At 30.8% G+C, this 16,306-nt stretch overlaps 1 protein-coding gene across 4 annotated transcripts; it reads left to right on the top strand.

Annotated features, from left to right (window-relative positions):
* Positions 1-9,224: 9,224 nt before the first annotated feature.
* On the top strand, positions 9,225-14,715 carry LOC109189748 (autophagy-related protein 8f-like). Of its 4 annotated transcripts, none has more exons than XM_019340355.1 (7): positions 9,225-9,419; positions 9,621-9,679; positions 9,751-9,806; positions 10,183-10,235; positions 10,512-10,630; positions 10,755-10,937; positions 10,978-11,114. In XM_019340355.1, exons 2-6 carry the CDS (start codon positions 9,643-9,645, stop codon positions 10,859-10,861), a joined length of 372 nt encoding a protein of 123 aa, XP_019195900.1. In that variant the 5' UTR covers positions 9,225-9,419; positions 9,621-9,642; the 3' UTR covers positions 10,862-10,937; positions 10,978-11,114. The 4 variants fall into 4 exon arrangements, with proteins under 4 accessions (XP_019195900.1, XP_019195899.1, XP_019195902.1 ...); XM_019340354.1 differs by having other exon boundaries at positions 9,226-9,443; positions 9,624-9,679; XM_019340357.1 differs by lacking the exons at positions 10,755-10,937; positions 10,978-11,114 and adding an exon at positions 14,366-14,715 and having other exon boundaries at positions 9,234-9,443; positions 9,624-9,679.
* The last annotated feature ends 1,591 nt before the right edge of the window (positions 14,716-16,306 follow it).

The raw sequence follows: 16,306 nt of genomic DNA, 5'->3' as shown, positions 1-16,306 counted from the left end.
TTTGAAATAGCTGTTGCTGATAGTCAGGGGGCAAAAATCTCCCCATCATGAGCTTCTTCATTTTTCTCCATGAGGTCACAGGCATTTTTCCTTGCCTCCTCCTATTATTCTGAGTCATATCCCACCAAGCGGATGCCCCACCGCGTAACTTGTTTGCAACATACTTAACCTGCTTGTTTTCAGGGACATCTAGCATCTCAAAACTGCTTTCAACTTCATAGCACCAGTCTAAGAAAGATTCAATGTCTAAGTTGCCATTGAAGCAAGGAAGGTCAATCTTGGGTCTGTAGTACTCTCGTCGTTGTGCAGGATAATTGTGGCTTGTAGTATCTTCGTCATCACTGTCATCCATTTGCTCCTGAAAGTTATAGCGCCGGGGTGGGTGTTGTGCTTGCCTCGGAATAGCTCCTTCCACAGGTTGGTTTTGTCTGGGATTGGCAGCCGGATTTATCCCACCACCATTCATTCCCAAACGTATAGCTTCAAGAATACCACGAAGTTCTTGGAACTCGCGGTTAGAGTTATCCTCGTGTGCTCGAAATGCTGCCCAAAGGGCTTCTACCCCACGGTCATCGCCAATGGGTTGATTGCTACCACCGCCGGTATTGCCATCTCGAACCATTTTGGGTCGTAACAATTTGAGAGGGATGTACCGCTATCTCGTTTGTTGCCTAAGAACTTAATGGCTCTGAATACCAACTGATGCAGAACGCAGTAGCTGAACAAAGAATTCTAATGATTCATTAGAACAAAACAGGAAGTACATTCATAATAATTTTCAAGTCCCTCTTCTGGTTACAAAATGGCCTAATATATAGGCATAAAACAAAGCAACGTAACATTCAAATTCTAGGAATTGTAAAAGACACATGGAAAATGAAAATGCATTTAATATAATCTAGGGAAAAGATTCTTGAGCCTCCAAACAGATATTACTCAGGTTCCTTGTGTTGTGTTGCTGGTGTGAACGCCATCAGTTGCCTATTCATATTTTGCAGTATTAATTATTGAAAAAAAAAATCTGTAGATTATGGTTTTAAGTTTCTGTCATTTTGTATCTATTATTTTATGTCCAACATATTATTTTATGATTACTAATTGTGTTGCATATTCATATTTAATTGTGTTGCATATGCATATTTTGCAGTGTTATTTCTCAAAAAATTAATATAGAACATTATGACTTTAAGTTTCTATCATTTTGTATCAATTTTTTGAAACCTGGAATCTTATAGTTTAAAGTCATATATATATTTTCTAGGTATCACTAATCAATTTCTGTTAATTAGTTAACCTTAAAAGAAGTGAGAATTTTATTCTTTAAGTTCACTTTGTTTAATACATTCTTATGAACTACACATTTTTTTTTTATTTAACATAAACACTAATTTAGTATGTAGTGTATTTGTGTTATGTGCAGTTTTGAAGTATTAGCAGAAGACATTATAAGTGTTTGTAAGTAATGAAAAACCCTGCATTTTTTCTCTCTTTTTTATATTCATATATATATGAATTTCAATACAAATTATATGAAATTGAAAAAAAGTATATTAAAAGACTTTTGATAAATTATATGAAATTGAAAGTTTAATAAAATTTGAGCTTGTTACTGCAGATATTTAAACTTGTCATAGGCTGCAAATCAACAATGTATAGGATATATAGTACAGTTTGTCAAGGTATGTTCAAATTTAATTTTTACTGTGGGACACTGCAAATATGGTGTACTGTTTTGAGTATAACTAATTATACCTTGTTGTACTGATTTACTGTTTTGAGTATACTTTGACCCTTTTCCCAAAAGAAAAAATATTTCTGAAAAATAACTCATTTTTTAGAAATTATTTTCCTACTTTCCAAACGAACTTTTATATCTATACAATTAATTTGTTAAATTGCATAATAATTATTAGATAATGACCTTGTTAGATTATTGACAAATTCGTCATTTTAACATTTTGTCTTTAATCAAAACATCAAAAATATTATTTAATAACTCGGCAATTGTACTCCAAACTGCTAAAAACAAAAACAACACATATACATTTTGGGTTATTCTTTCTCAAACCCCCCTAATAATAAATAATAATTAATTAATATTAAATAATAAATTTTAAAAAAAAACTAAAATAAAAAGTCATTAAGCTAAGACTTCTTAAATAAGAGTTTTTTGACTTCTTAATACTTGCCCACATTGATGGACAAGCAATTATGTTTGTAAGAGGAGTTCCTCTTATATAGAGGACCTCAAGATATCCTCTTTACTAACATTTTCGATGTGGGATCAAAATGATCCAACATCATTTACAAAGAGGAACCATTTGTATTCTTCTTCTTCTTTTTTTTTTTTTATTTTAATTTTATTTTGTATGTAGTGTTGTTTGGATTATTATTATTATTATTATTGTAATTTTATTTTATTATTACATTATTACATTAATTATATATATATATATATATATATATATATATATATATATATATATATATATATATATATATATATCTTCTACACTTTTAATAAGAGCGAATAATGTTAGGCCCTTAACTGGAACAAAAAAATGTCGGTCCTATTGTTTCTTAAAATGAATGGTTAATATTATTTTGATTTTAGTAATTTTTAATGATTTTCCTTATTTACCCTCTATTATATTATTTCATTCCCTAAAATAACTCTAAATTCCGTTAGTATAAACTTTATTAACGGAATATTCCGTTAACTATTTATTATTCTTAACATACTCATTAATTTATATAAGTAAGGTCTTAGGTTCGAACCTCATCCCGATTAGAGTTGACATAATTTTTAAACATATATTATGAATATGTTAAAATGTATTAAAAACATATACAATATAAAATTAGACATAAACTTTGATCAAGTAATTAGCCCGACTAAATACATAGCATTCAAAGTTGAGCATCAAAGATTATAAATCGGGAACTTTAAAAATCATTTGATTTTCTTTATTTAAAAAATAATAATAAATTTAGGTTAAGTTTTTTTAAAAAAAAAAACGTTTAATTAATCTTCTTTTGATTATTTAGAACAAACTTAATATTTCAATTATGCTTTTGCATTATTAGAATGATTTAGGTCATTATGGTATTAATATTTTTTATATTTTTTTTATAATGGTACAATTGTACATTACTTTACAAATATTATACTATTATTTTTTTATCAGATAAAATTGTTCTTACATCATTGTCCATATTACAACTAAAATCTCAGTCATATACGCAACAATGCAAATCTAAAGCTTCCTACACCATAATCTCATTGCATGATGAATCTCTCTATGCTGCCACCCCCAGTAACCTAATGGCACATGACACACTACCAACAAAAAAATAAAAAAGAAAGAACATGTTCAGTGCATATAGCCCTGACATGGCATCGCAACACTTATAACCTGGCCCATGCCTTTAGCAAGATAGTCTAAGGTGGGTTTGTGCCTATAGCATAGTAACCGCTAGGCCTGTACCTTCAGTACAATGACCGGACACTCGTTGTGCCAACCACCAACATTTTCTTTTCCACCAATCACTTCTCATCTTTTCTCATCATGGACAATCAATCATAATCAATCAATGATCATCAACAATCACCAATCAACAACATGCACAACAACAGTAGTGGCCACCACTCAATATCAACAACAACCGATACACATTAACACATAGCAAGGGGATGATTAAGGGAAGAGCACAACAATCATATTTCCACATTAACTTGTTTGGGTTGACTTAGCGTTCTTGGAAGTTCCTCGGGGGCTCGTAGGCAGCCAGCCTCGCCCACTGAAGATGAAAACAATGACAATGCTACCCAAAAGAGAATTATGAAGAATTAGAGAAATTTAAACTAAAAATTGTATTTATTTAGACTATCACTTTAAAACTAAGTATTTAGACTAGAGTTATTACAAAATTGCAAACATTTATTTTAGTGACAATTATAATCAATCTCTCATATATTATTTTCAATTTATCTACTTTAAATTACCGATTTAAATAAACAAATTCAACATTTATTTACCTATGCATAAACAACTCCTATATAATATTGCATTGATATACTTTAAAATGCTTATTTAAAAATAATCATGGGGCATTATCCCATTCGCGCAAAGCGCGTAAAAAAACTAGTATCTACTATACTAATAAGAGCCCAAGAGAGTTAGGGCTATAATGGGAAGAAAAAATGGCGATCAAATTTTTTAATCAAATGAATGGCTCAGATTGATCATATTTTAATTTTTCCTTAAGATTTCCTAATTTATCCTTAATGAATATGATTATCCGTTAACTTTTCCGTTAAATATTATCTTTTCCGTTAATTTTTGTTAGTTCGCCGTTAACTTACTCATTGATTTCAATAAGAAAGGTCTTAAGTTCGAACCCCATCCCAATTAAAGTTGGCATAATTAGTACTCTATTTTACTCTTATTAAATTTAGTACTCTATTTCACTCTTATTAAATTAAAAAATAGTAATTTAGTAGCTACAACAAAAAATAATATATATGCATTTCTTTAATTTAGAATTATGCGTCTACAATGTCTTTATTCAAAAAAATTATTCATTATCAATAAATTAAATAAGAAAAATAATTTCATTAGTTATATTGTCTTTATTTTTTTCTCCAATATAAAAATTTTTTACATTCAAATTCATCAATTGATTATATTCGCTACATTGTCCCTACAATGTCTTTATTAAAAAAAATTATTCTTCTTCAAAAAAAAAATTATTCATTATCAATAAATTAATTAAGAGAAATAATTTTATTAGTTATATTGTCTTTATTTTTCTCCAATGTAAAAATCATTTACATTCAAATTTATCAATTGATTATATTCACTACATTGTCTATTATCTTTTTTTGTGCACTACTTTTTTAATTAAATATCAAAGTTATAATACAAAATAATGCTATATATTTAAATATTTACCAAGTATTTTATTAATACCATGAAAAAATTTAAAAAATATAATTAATAAAGTCATCATATTAACTACTTAAGAGATTTGTTGACAAAGAAAGTATTCAAATCACACAACAAATTGAAGTGAGAACTATCTCGTAATGTCCTTGTTTGACAATCAGCAGTTAGCGATTAGCGTTAACGGATTTGACCAACGAATTATATCAACGGTTGGTAAAAAGATATTTCAAAAAATTAGCTGTTTAGATTAACATGTAAAATGACCTAAGGATATAATAATAATAATAATAATAATAATAATAATAATAATAATAATAATAATAATAATAATAATAATAATAATAATAATAATAATAATAATAATTGTTTTAAAAAAATAAAAAATATATAATTAAGCCAATCGTATTAACTACTTGGGGCTTTATTGAGAAAAAAAGTATCAAATCACAAAACAAATTGAAGTGGAAAACTACCTCGTAATGTCCTTTTTGACAATTAGCAGTTAGCTCTTCAATATTAGTATATATTTAATATTTTATGCCCTAATTTTTATTTGTTCTCCCTTATGTCCCGTATTTGGTTTCAACTATACCTATACAATTATTTTATGGACAATTATAATCAATCTTGACTATATTATCTTGCATTTGTAAACTTAGAATTACCTATTTAAATATGCAAATTCAACATTCAATTATTTATACATGAACAATTCCAATATAATATACTTTAAAGTACTTATTTTAAAAAAAAAAAAAAACATTGGGCATTATCCAAATCGCGCAATGCGCGTAAAAAACTAGTATACTAATAAGAGCCCAAGAGAGTTAGGTCTATAATGGGTAGAAAAAATGGCCGTCAAATTTTTTAATCAAATGAATAGTTCAGATTGATCAAATTTTAATTTTTCCTTAAGATTTCCTAATTTATCCTTAATGAATATGATTATCCGTTAACTTTTCTGTTAATTTCTGTTAGTTCACCATTAACTTACTCATTTCAATAAGAAAGGTCTTAGGATCGAACCTCATCTCAATCAAAGTTGGCATAATTAGTACTCTATTTTACTCTTATTAAATTAAATAATAATTAGTAGCTACAACAAAAAATAATACATATGCATTTTTTTAATTTAAAATTATGTGTCTACAATGCCTTTATTCAAAAAAAAAAAAAATTATTCATTATCAATAAATTAAATAAGAGAAATTAAATAATTTTATTAGTTATATTATATTGTATTTATTTTTCTCCAATATAAAAATTCTTTACATTCAAATTCATCAATTGATTATATTCGCTACATTGTCCCTACAATGATTTTATTAAAAAAAAAATTATCCATTATCAATAAATTAATTAAGAGAAATAATTTTATTAGTTATATTTCTCCAATGTACAAATTCTTTACATTCAAATTCATCAATTGATTGTATTCACTACATTGTCTATTATCTTTTTTTGTGCACTATTTTTTAATTAAATATCAAAGTTATAATACAAAATGATGCTATATATTTATTTACCAAGTATTTTATTAATATCATAAAAAATTAAAAAAAAATATAATTAATAAAGCCAATCATATTAACTACGTGAGGGATTTTTTTGACAAAGAGAGTATTCAAATCACACAACAAATTGAAGTGAGAACTACCTCGCAATGTCCTTGTTTGACAATCAGCAGTTAGCGGATTATATTAGCGAATTTGATCAGCGAATTATATCAACGATTAGTAAAAATATATTTGAAAAAATTAGTTGTTTAGATTAACATGTAAAATGACCTAAGGATATATATATATATATATATATATATATATATATATATATATATATATATATATATATATATATATATATATATAAAATAATAATAATTATTATTTAAAAAAAAATAAAAAAATATACAATTAAGCCAATCATATTAACTACTTAGGGATTTATTGACAAAAGAGTATTCAAATCACACAACAAATTGAAATGGGAAATTATCTCGCAATGTCTTTGTTTAGCAATCAGCAGTTAGCTCTTGAATAATAGTATATATTTAATATTTTATGCGCTAATTTTTATTTGCTTTCCCTTATGTCCCGTATTTGGTTTCAACTATACCTATACAATTATTTTATTGACAATTATAATCAATCTTGACTATATTATCTTGCATTTGTAAACTTAGAATTGCTTATTTAAATACACAAATTTAATATTCAATTATCTATGCATGAACAATTCCAATATAATATTGCCTTGATATATTTTAAAGTACTTATTTTTAAAAAAACATTGGACATTATCCCAATCGCGCAATGCATGTAAAAAAATAGTATATATATATATATATATATATATATATATATATATATATATATATATATATATATATATATTGTCCTATTGTATTACGAATAGGAATTTTAATGTAGAATTATAGTACGAATATGAAAGTAGGAACCAATATATTCTAAATTTTAACGTAGAATTATATTACAATTAGGAAAGTAGAAAATAATATATTTTATTAGAAATTGGGTGGGAAGTTAAAGTTCAGGATTTTGTTTTTATATATATAGTATAGACTTTTTTTGAATGCTACTGGCTCTATTACAATGTAGTATCTGTTCATATACTTTCTCAACCTACTGAAACACAGAGAACCAATAACGCCTCCACTGAGGCTCGAACTCACAACCTTCCAAATGGAAGTCCAACTCGGATACCATTAGACCACATAGTCTTGGTGTATAGACAGATTAGTTAGTTTATTAGCTACTAACTTTTTAGCTAGACGTGTCAAACAGAGTTGAGAGAGATACAGTAAAAACTATTGGATTACTTTGATCCGATGATTATTCAAATAAAATTTCTTTTAAAATATTTTTTCTATAACTAAGCTACCATCTAGAAATCATATTTATAATTTTTTACATTCTCATAAATACTTTTTTATTTATGCATTTTAACAACATATTTATGTATTTATATGTAAATCAATTCAAGAATTATGTTAGGAACATTAGTCAATTTATCCAACAAAATTTATTTAATTCATCTAACAACATTCATCAATTTGGGGAGTTGTAAACACATGTATAATAGCCATCTATTTGTAAATTAACTAATACTCCTTAATAAATTGAGATACACATTATCTAATAAATTAACATTCATAAATAAATTGACCAAATTTCATTAAAAAAAATGACAATTTATTGTTTATTTAAAAATAAACTAATTTACAAAATCAATGATCATATTCAAGTGAAAGAAGTTTGATCTTCTTTGATTAAGGTTTCAAAATTTGCACCTCAATAATATAATTGGGCAGAAGTTTGAATTTAAAATGAATATCTCATTTCATTTTTGTCATTTTCTAACTTGGTTGATATAGATTAAAAAGAGACATACATAAATAGACTTTTTTTTTTTAAAGTATAAGTGATTTTGTTACAATGTAGTATATTCATATATACATACTTTCTCAACTCATTGAAACACAAAGAGTTACTTTTACTTTGAATTTTAATGTATATGAAATTTCAATATCCGATATTTGGACTGAACTTGTACTATGATGTTACATAATTAAAAATATTTGAACTAATAATCTATTGAGTTCAATCAAAATCTAAAACATTATATAGAGTTTAATTCTTAATTTTGATAATATAAATAATGTATAACTTTAAAGTGTAAGCAAATAAATTATGTTTAAATAAGTAAAGTGAGTAGAAAAGATAAAAGATAGTGCTAAGTAAAATAAGATGATAATGAATGTAATTATAATAATATGGTTATAGTGACATATAACTAAATAGATGATAGATGGTTCTATTTTTTCATTCCAAAAACAGTTTTTAAGTGTGTTCCAGTTTTTCAAAAATTTTCAAAAATTATTTTCCGTTTTCAAAATGAAAAACTGTGTTAGTAAACATGTTTTCTATTTTCTATTTTCTGAAAATTTTCCATTGAGATTTAAACACTATGACCTTCCATTTAAAAGAGTTGGTTCGATCACAAATTCTTTAGTTACCTAAATAGATTTTGACTATAGTGTTTTTTTTTTTTTCTTGAAGCCCAAGCCTTCCCATACCTGCTGCTCAACAAGCAAGCACGCGTCACGCAAGAACCTTCCTAAAGTCCTGAATAATTACAAAAGTACATTTAATGTAATATTTACCAAAATATTATCATACTTATTTATCGCTAGTTGGCATATTTTAAAACCGTTAATCATTTATGATCAACGGTTTACCAAAATTAATGATCGTGATAAGTCTACAATTTTACTTGATCGTCTCTTCTCATTCGATTCAATCTCAATACCTATAAAATCGAAAATAAAGAGGATTTTGTTTACTTTTGAAATTCTACTTCATTGAATAGCTAGACTAGATAGAACCAGAGTCCAAAAAGGATAAGAACTTAACTCTACAAATAATCTGCTTTCTTTCAAACCGATCATTCTTCAGCACAACAAAAAAAAAAAAGGTTCGTTCTCTCTGCTGCTGATCTGAAGTAGTAAATTACTGCAATTATTTTTTACTTTCTAGTGTTTGGTTTGATTTTTATTGGGTAATGATAATGATAGGTTTGCTTTGTGATTACGAGATTATTACTGCTTTGATTTAGAAGCATTATGAATTAATGCAAAGATTTTCAACTTTTTAGGTTGCAGTAATCAGACGGGATGGCGAAGAGTTTATTCAAGCAACAGCATGGATTTGGTTTGTATAAATTTGCTTTGTGTTTGCGTAGTAGCTGAATTGGTGTTAATTTTCTGTCTGAATAATTTCAGAGAAGAGGAGCGTTGAGGCTGGCCAGATTAGGGAAAAATATCCGGATAAAATTCCGGTGAGAATATGAAGTTTCTGCCCTAATTTTTGTATTTGAATCATTGCTTTTAACCTAAATTTCTCTGTTGTCAAATGGTGCCTAAAATGCAAGGAAATTGGACAGAGTTTGAATTTATTGATTGATCAATATTGCTTTTCTTGAGATATCAAATCACTAATTGATGGTGGAATTGGTTTTGCTTCAACAATGTTGATGGCAAAAATGATTACCCATTCCTAGTGTTCTTTATTCAGTCGATTATGAATCCCTCAATGATAGATTATAAATGTATAATTACACAATTAGAGATTCAGATACATATTGTGGAAGTTCCCCAGACCTTTCTGCTTCATGTTTTGGTTCATCTATGTATATTTGTTTCTTTGTTTTGTAGGTGATTGTTGAGAGGGCAGAGAAAAGTGACATTCCAAACATTGACAAGAAAAAGTGAGCCGACATTCCCTTGTGCTTAGATTTACAGTTATTTATTTAGTTTGGCCAGATAGGGCAAGATTAGAACTCCGATTATCATAGATTTGAAGGACATGAGGGCATCAAAGAAGGGATTTTTTTCTGTCTTAGAGATATATGATTCAGTCTGAGGCTTCTTGTTTGTGCTTTTGCCTCACCATGACCATTATAACTCTATGATCATCTCATCAAATCAGTAAATTTCCTTGTTGGCCTTTCTCTCTTGCTGGTGTCTAATTGACAAACTTACAGGTTTCTCGTCCCTGCTGACCTCTCGGTAGGGCAATTCGTGTATGTGATTCGCAAGAGGATACAGTTGAGCGCGGAGAAAGCAATCTTCATATTTGTTGATAATGTCCTCCCACCAACAGGTGAGTGATACACATTGCGAAAACCCCTTTAGAATAATGCCATATGAACTAGTAGCATGTTGTTTAGCATAAACTGCTGAAATCTCAAAACGAACTTCCTCTTCCTCTCTACTTTGCCCCACAGGAGCACTCATGTCTGTCGTTTACGAAGAGAAGAAGGACGAAGATGGTTTCCTCTATGTCACCTACAGCGGGGAGAACACATTCGGGGACGACACCACGACGCTTTAGACCTCCAATACTGCCACGGGAAAACATTCTTTGCAGCCTCACCATTATTGGATTAAATCCGACTTCACTTTTATCTAGTTTCAGTTTGCTTTATAGTCTATCGATAATAGTTTCAGTTTGCTTTATAGTCTATAGATAATAGTTTCAGCTTCACTATATATGTATAGCATTTAACTGTGTATAGTTGCACACAAGTTTGATTATATCCCCAGGATGTGGCAGATATTTAGTAATCATTTGGATTTTATTTGTCTTTGTTTTTTATTTTTAATATAATTAATTTAAGATTGCATTTCATCTTTATTGTGGCATGGTTTCCGTAGGATTACCTGCTCTCGAATAAATAGAGAATATTGCAATTAAAGTGGAATAGCAGTTCACTCAAAAAGTGCAATATTTACTATTTTTTATATGTTCATAAATATTAATTATTTGAGTTAATACCCAATATAGTCTTGACTATAGTGATTTTACTTAATTTAGTCCTAAACGACTTTTTGTGCTCAATTTAGTCATTGACTTTGATGGTTTTACACAATTTAATCTTTTGTTAAAAATTCTATCCTTTATCCCTGCAAATCTTCTTACCTAAATCAACTTTAATCCTAAATAAATAAATACAAAATAGATAAATATTTGGTGTAAAAATGAGTGTAACCTTCCTCCAAAGAAAATACCCAAACTTATATTATTAGAAATAAGATATAAAGATCTACATGACTCTGTTACAATGTAGTAAACAATATAATATCTGTATCACAACCTACTAAGTGGGTGTTTGGTTCATGGAATCTTGGATTATCCAAGTAATAGGATTACCTCCAGGAAGGTAATGTGAGGTTTTAGGAATGTAAGATTACCTTCTGTGTTTGGCTTGGATTGTGTAATATAATATTACCTTATTTGGTTAAGAGTTATATTTTAGATTATATGGATCAATTTACTATAATGTCCTCAATATATATATATATATATATATATATATATATATATATATATATATATATATATATATATATATATATATATATTATTTTTATATTTATATGTGTGTGTATTTATTTATTTATATGAATTATATTAATGTATATCAATACTTAAATATTAAAAAAAAATTTAAATATATAAATATACACACATGTATATTTGATTATATAAACATATATTTATTATTATTATTATTATTATTATTATTATTATTATTATTATTATTATAATATAAGGATTAGTTAACAAGGGCAAAGTTAGAATAATTCAAGGTAATTTAAGATTACCTAAAAAATTGAGGTAATCACATTACCTTGAAACATTACCGCCCAAGCTTTTAGGTAATATAACATTACCAGGTAATCTTATAACTTGAATCAAATAAGGTAATATAACATTACCAGACTCAGATTACTTAGGTAATCTAAGATGACCCGCAAGGTAATATAACATTACCAGACTCAAATTACTTTACTTAGGTAATCTAAGATGACCCGAACCAAACACACTCTAAGCACAAAGAGCCAATACTGTTCCACTAAAGTTCAAATCCATAACTTTCTAGTCACTCCATGTCACCAGACCACAAGGTTATTGAAAAATTATTATTATTATTTATAGTAAATTATATTTTATATTAAAATAATTAAAGTAAAAAAAAAAAGTTTTAAATTATAAGAATACAAATTATTTTAGTCCTCCTCTACAATTTTACTTCCGATCCAATTACCTATAAAATCGAAAATAAAGAGGATTTTGTTTACTTTTGAAATTCTACTTCATTCACTACTATTCCCTATATATATACACTAGACTAGATAGAAGCAGAGAGTACAAGAATTCACTCGACTCTACAAAGAATCTGCTTTCTTCCAACTTTATCATTCTAGGTTGGTTCTACTTTTGTATTTTCCATTGATGATTGATTGTTTGAGATTTTCTTAGATAATCCAAAACTTAGATGTAATTACTGCGGAAATTACAAGAGACCTAAGTTTAGTGCTTCGTTCTCTTTGCTGCTGTTCTGAATTTGTAAATTAAAAGCAATTATTTTTCTCGTTCTAGTGTTTGGTTTGATTTTTATTGGGTAATGATATGTTTGATTTGTGATTGCTACGGAATTAAAAGGGATTCGAGATTATGACTGCTTTGGTTTAGAAAGCATTATGATCGTGTTTGGGTACTCGGAATTAATGAAAAGATTTTCAACTTTTTAGGTTGCTGTAATCGGACGGGATGGCGAAGAGTTCATTCAAGCAACAGCATGATCTTGGTTTGTATGATTTTGCTTTGTGTTTGTGTTTGTGTAGTAGCTGAATTGGTGTTAATTTTCTTGAGTGGAATAATTTCAGAGAAGAGGCGGGTTGAGGCTAGCCGGATTAGGGAAAAATATTCGGAGAGAATTCCGGTGAGAATATCAAGTTTCTGCCCTAATTTTTTTATTTGAATCATTGGTTTTAACCTAAATTTTTTATCCATAACTTCAAATGGTGCCTAAAATGCAAGGAAATTGGACAGAGTTTTAATTGATTGTGTTGATCAATATTGCTTTTTCTTGAGATATATCAAATCACTTATTGATGGTGGATTGGTTTTGCTTCATCAATGTTGCTGGCAAAAATGATTACCCATTCTCTGTGTTCTGTATTCAATCAATAATGAATCCCTCCCTAATGGACCGGGGGATGTTTAAGATGTTCATCTGTGTAGTGTCTAACATCTAAATATTGTTAACGGGAGGAATTGAGTATAAATGTATAATTACACAATCAGAGATTCATATTGTGGAAGTTCCCCGTCATTTCTATGTATATTTGTTTCTTTGTTTTGTAGGTGATTGTTGAGAAGGCAGAGAGAAGCGACATTCCGAACATTGACAAGAAAAAGTGAGCCTTCCTTTGTGTTTACGTTTGAAGTTATTTATTTAATTTGGCCAGATAGAGGGCAAAATTAGAACTCCTATTATCATAGATATCAGTGTTAATCAGTTGAGGGACACAAGCTTCAAAGAAGGGATTTTTGTCTTAGTCTGTTAGAGATGTTTGATTCACTCCGAGGGTTCTCCTTTCATTTTTTATGTGCCTAACACAACTCGAAAACTAAAATTTGAGGTTGCTTTTCTTTTGCTTCGTCTCACCATGACCATTATTACTCTATGATCATCTCATCAAACGGTAAATTTCCCTGTTGGCCTCTCTCTCTTGCTGGTGTCTAATTGACAAACTTACAGGTATCTCGTCCCTTCTGACCTCACGGTAGGGCAATTCGTGTATGTGATTCGCAAAAGGATTGAGTTGAGCCCGGAGAAAGCAATTTTCATATTTGTTGATAATGTCCTCCCACCAACAGGTAAGTGATAAATATTGCGAAAACCCGTTTAGAATAATGCCATCAAACTGCCAATGACCTTGTGGTTTAGTGACACGAAGTGGCTCTTCCAAATTGCTGTTGTTTAGCATAAACTGCTGAAATCTTAACATGAACTTTGTATTCCTCTCTACTTCTTTGCCCCCGCAGGAGCACTCATGTCTGCTGTATATGACGAGAAGAAGGACGAAGATGGTTTCCTCTATGTCACCTACAGCGGGGAGAACACATTCGGTGACAACACCATGCTTTAGACCTCCAATACTGCCACGGGAAAACTTTCTTTGCAGCTTTGCCATTACTCATCAAAACCAAGTTCACTTTTATTGTTTGCTTTACAGATAATAGTTTTAGCTTCACTATGTATAGCATTTAACTGTGTATAGTTGCAGACAAGTTGACTATATTCCCAGAATGTGGCAGATTATCTTAATAATTATTTGGATTCACCTTTGTTTATTTCTCCTTGTTTCTTTTAATATAATTAATTTGAGATTTCATTTCATATGTGTTGTAACATGGTTTCTATAGGATTACCTGCTCTTGAATGATTAAGAATGGGGAAAGTCAGGTAGTTCAGAAATCTTAGGTTGTCAATAATTATTCTTGGATATACAGTGATATTAGGCAGTTAGATATTCCTGTGTAGTTAGAGGTTATTGTGGAGTGGTTATCTATTTCCTTGTTAAAGCTTGTGTATAAATAGCTTTGTATTCACTTATGGAATAACAGTAAAACATTATAAACTCAATCTAGTATCAGTTTGTCATTCTCGATCCTATGACCGCAATTGACAATGCTTCTCCCCCGGCTCCGGTGAACACTTCGACAGATGGTTCGGCGGCTGTTGTTACTATCTCCGAGCAGCGGCCTCTCTCTCGGCTCTCTCCCGGCTCCGGGGAACACTTCGACTGATGGTTTGGCCTCTCTCCGGGCTCCGGCGAACACTTTGATTGAACACTTTGATTGATGGTTCGGCGGCGGCTGCTGTTACTATCTCCAAGCAGCGGCCTCTCTCCCGGCTCCGGTGAACACTTCGACTGATGGTTCGGCGGCTGCTGTTACTATCTCCGAGCAGCGACCCTCGACTATGCTGCAGCAGGTGCTCTCTTTTTCGAATTTTCTCTTCCCCCTTCTTGAGTGGATCAAACTTGTATGGCTACGTTGATGGCACTCATAACTGTCCACCGGAGTTCCTCGTTGCATCATCATCGTCGACTGCCACGCCTACTGCAAATCCGAGCCATGCGATATGGGTCCAACAGGGTCAATCGATCCTCAGCATGCTCTCTTCTTCGAATTTTCTCTTCCCCCTTCTTGCGTGGATACAACTTGTATGGCTACGTTGATGTTGATGGCACTCATACCTATCCACCGGAGTTCCTCGTTGCATCATCATCGTCGACTGCCATGCCTACTGCAAATCCGAGCCATGCGATATGGGTCCAACAGGGTCAATCGATCCTCAGCATGCTCATATCGTCTATGTCGGAGGAGGTTCTCTACCTCGCAATTGGCCATTCCACGTTGCGTGCCGTCTAGGTCGTGGTTGAAACGGTGTTGGGGTCCACCTCTCGTTTCGGTCGCTCAGTTTGCTCACTCAATTACAGAGTCTCCGGCAAGGCGACTCCTCTTCGGTGGCGTATCTCAGTAAGGCGCAGGTTCTAGTTGAGCAGTTAGCTCAAGCTGGCCGTCCAATTGGCCTTGATGAGCAGAACCTCCATGTTTTTTGTGGCCTTCGACTGCAGTACCGCGGCCTTGTCGCCTCTCTCACGACGAAAAGCGCACCACTTACGATTCTTGAGGTAGTGGATCTCTTAGCGACTCACCAATGCCTCTTTCCGGATGAGTCGTCGCTGTCTCTTCATTCTAGCCGGCGGTAATGGTGGCTTAGCAGTCCCCGTCGCCCTCCAACAATGGACGAGGTCGTGGGCACAACAACAGGTGGTGGGGGACGAGGACGTGGTCGCGACAGTGGCGTTTGTTGCCATCTCTGTGATGGCCCTGGGCATACGGGACTCACTTGTTACAGGCGGTTTGTTGATGTGTATGGTCAACGAATGGCTTCGTCGCATCCTGGCTCGCAGTCAC

Source organism: Ipomoea nil, unplaced genomic scaffold, assembly GCF_001879475.1.
Source record: "Ipomoea nil cultivar Tokyo-kokei standard unplaced genomic scaffold, Asagao_1.1 scaffold1562, whole genome shotgun sequence".
NCBI lineage: Eukaryota > Viridiplantae > Streptophyta > Magnoliopsida > Solanales > Convolvulaceae > Ipomoea > Ipomoea nil.
The sequence above is the reverse complement of the archived record's forward strand: the minus strand, read 5'-3'. Positions and strand labels throughout refer to the sequence as shown.

Bases quoted from the DNA above. Each gene is read 5' to 3' on its own strand.
- LOC109189748 (XM_019340355.1), top strand. From the start codon at position 9,643: ATGGCGAAGAGTTTATTCAAGCAACAGCATGGATTTG. The intron at 9,680-9,750 runs GTTTGTATAAAT...GAATAATTTCAG, and splicing joins CAAGCAACAGCATGGATTTG to AGAAGAGGAGCGTTGAGGCT. The intron at 9,807-10,182 runs GTGAGAATATGA...TTTGTTTTGTAG, and splicing joins AATATCCGGATAAAATTCCG to GTGATTGTTGAGAGGGCAGA.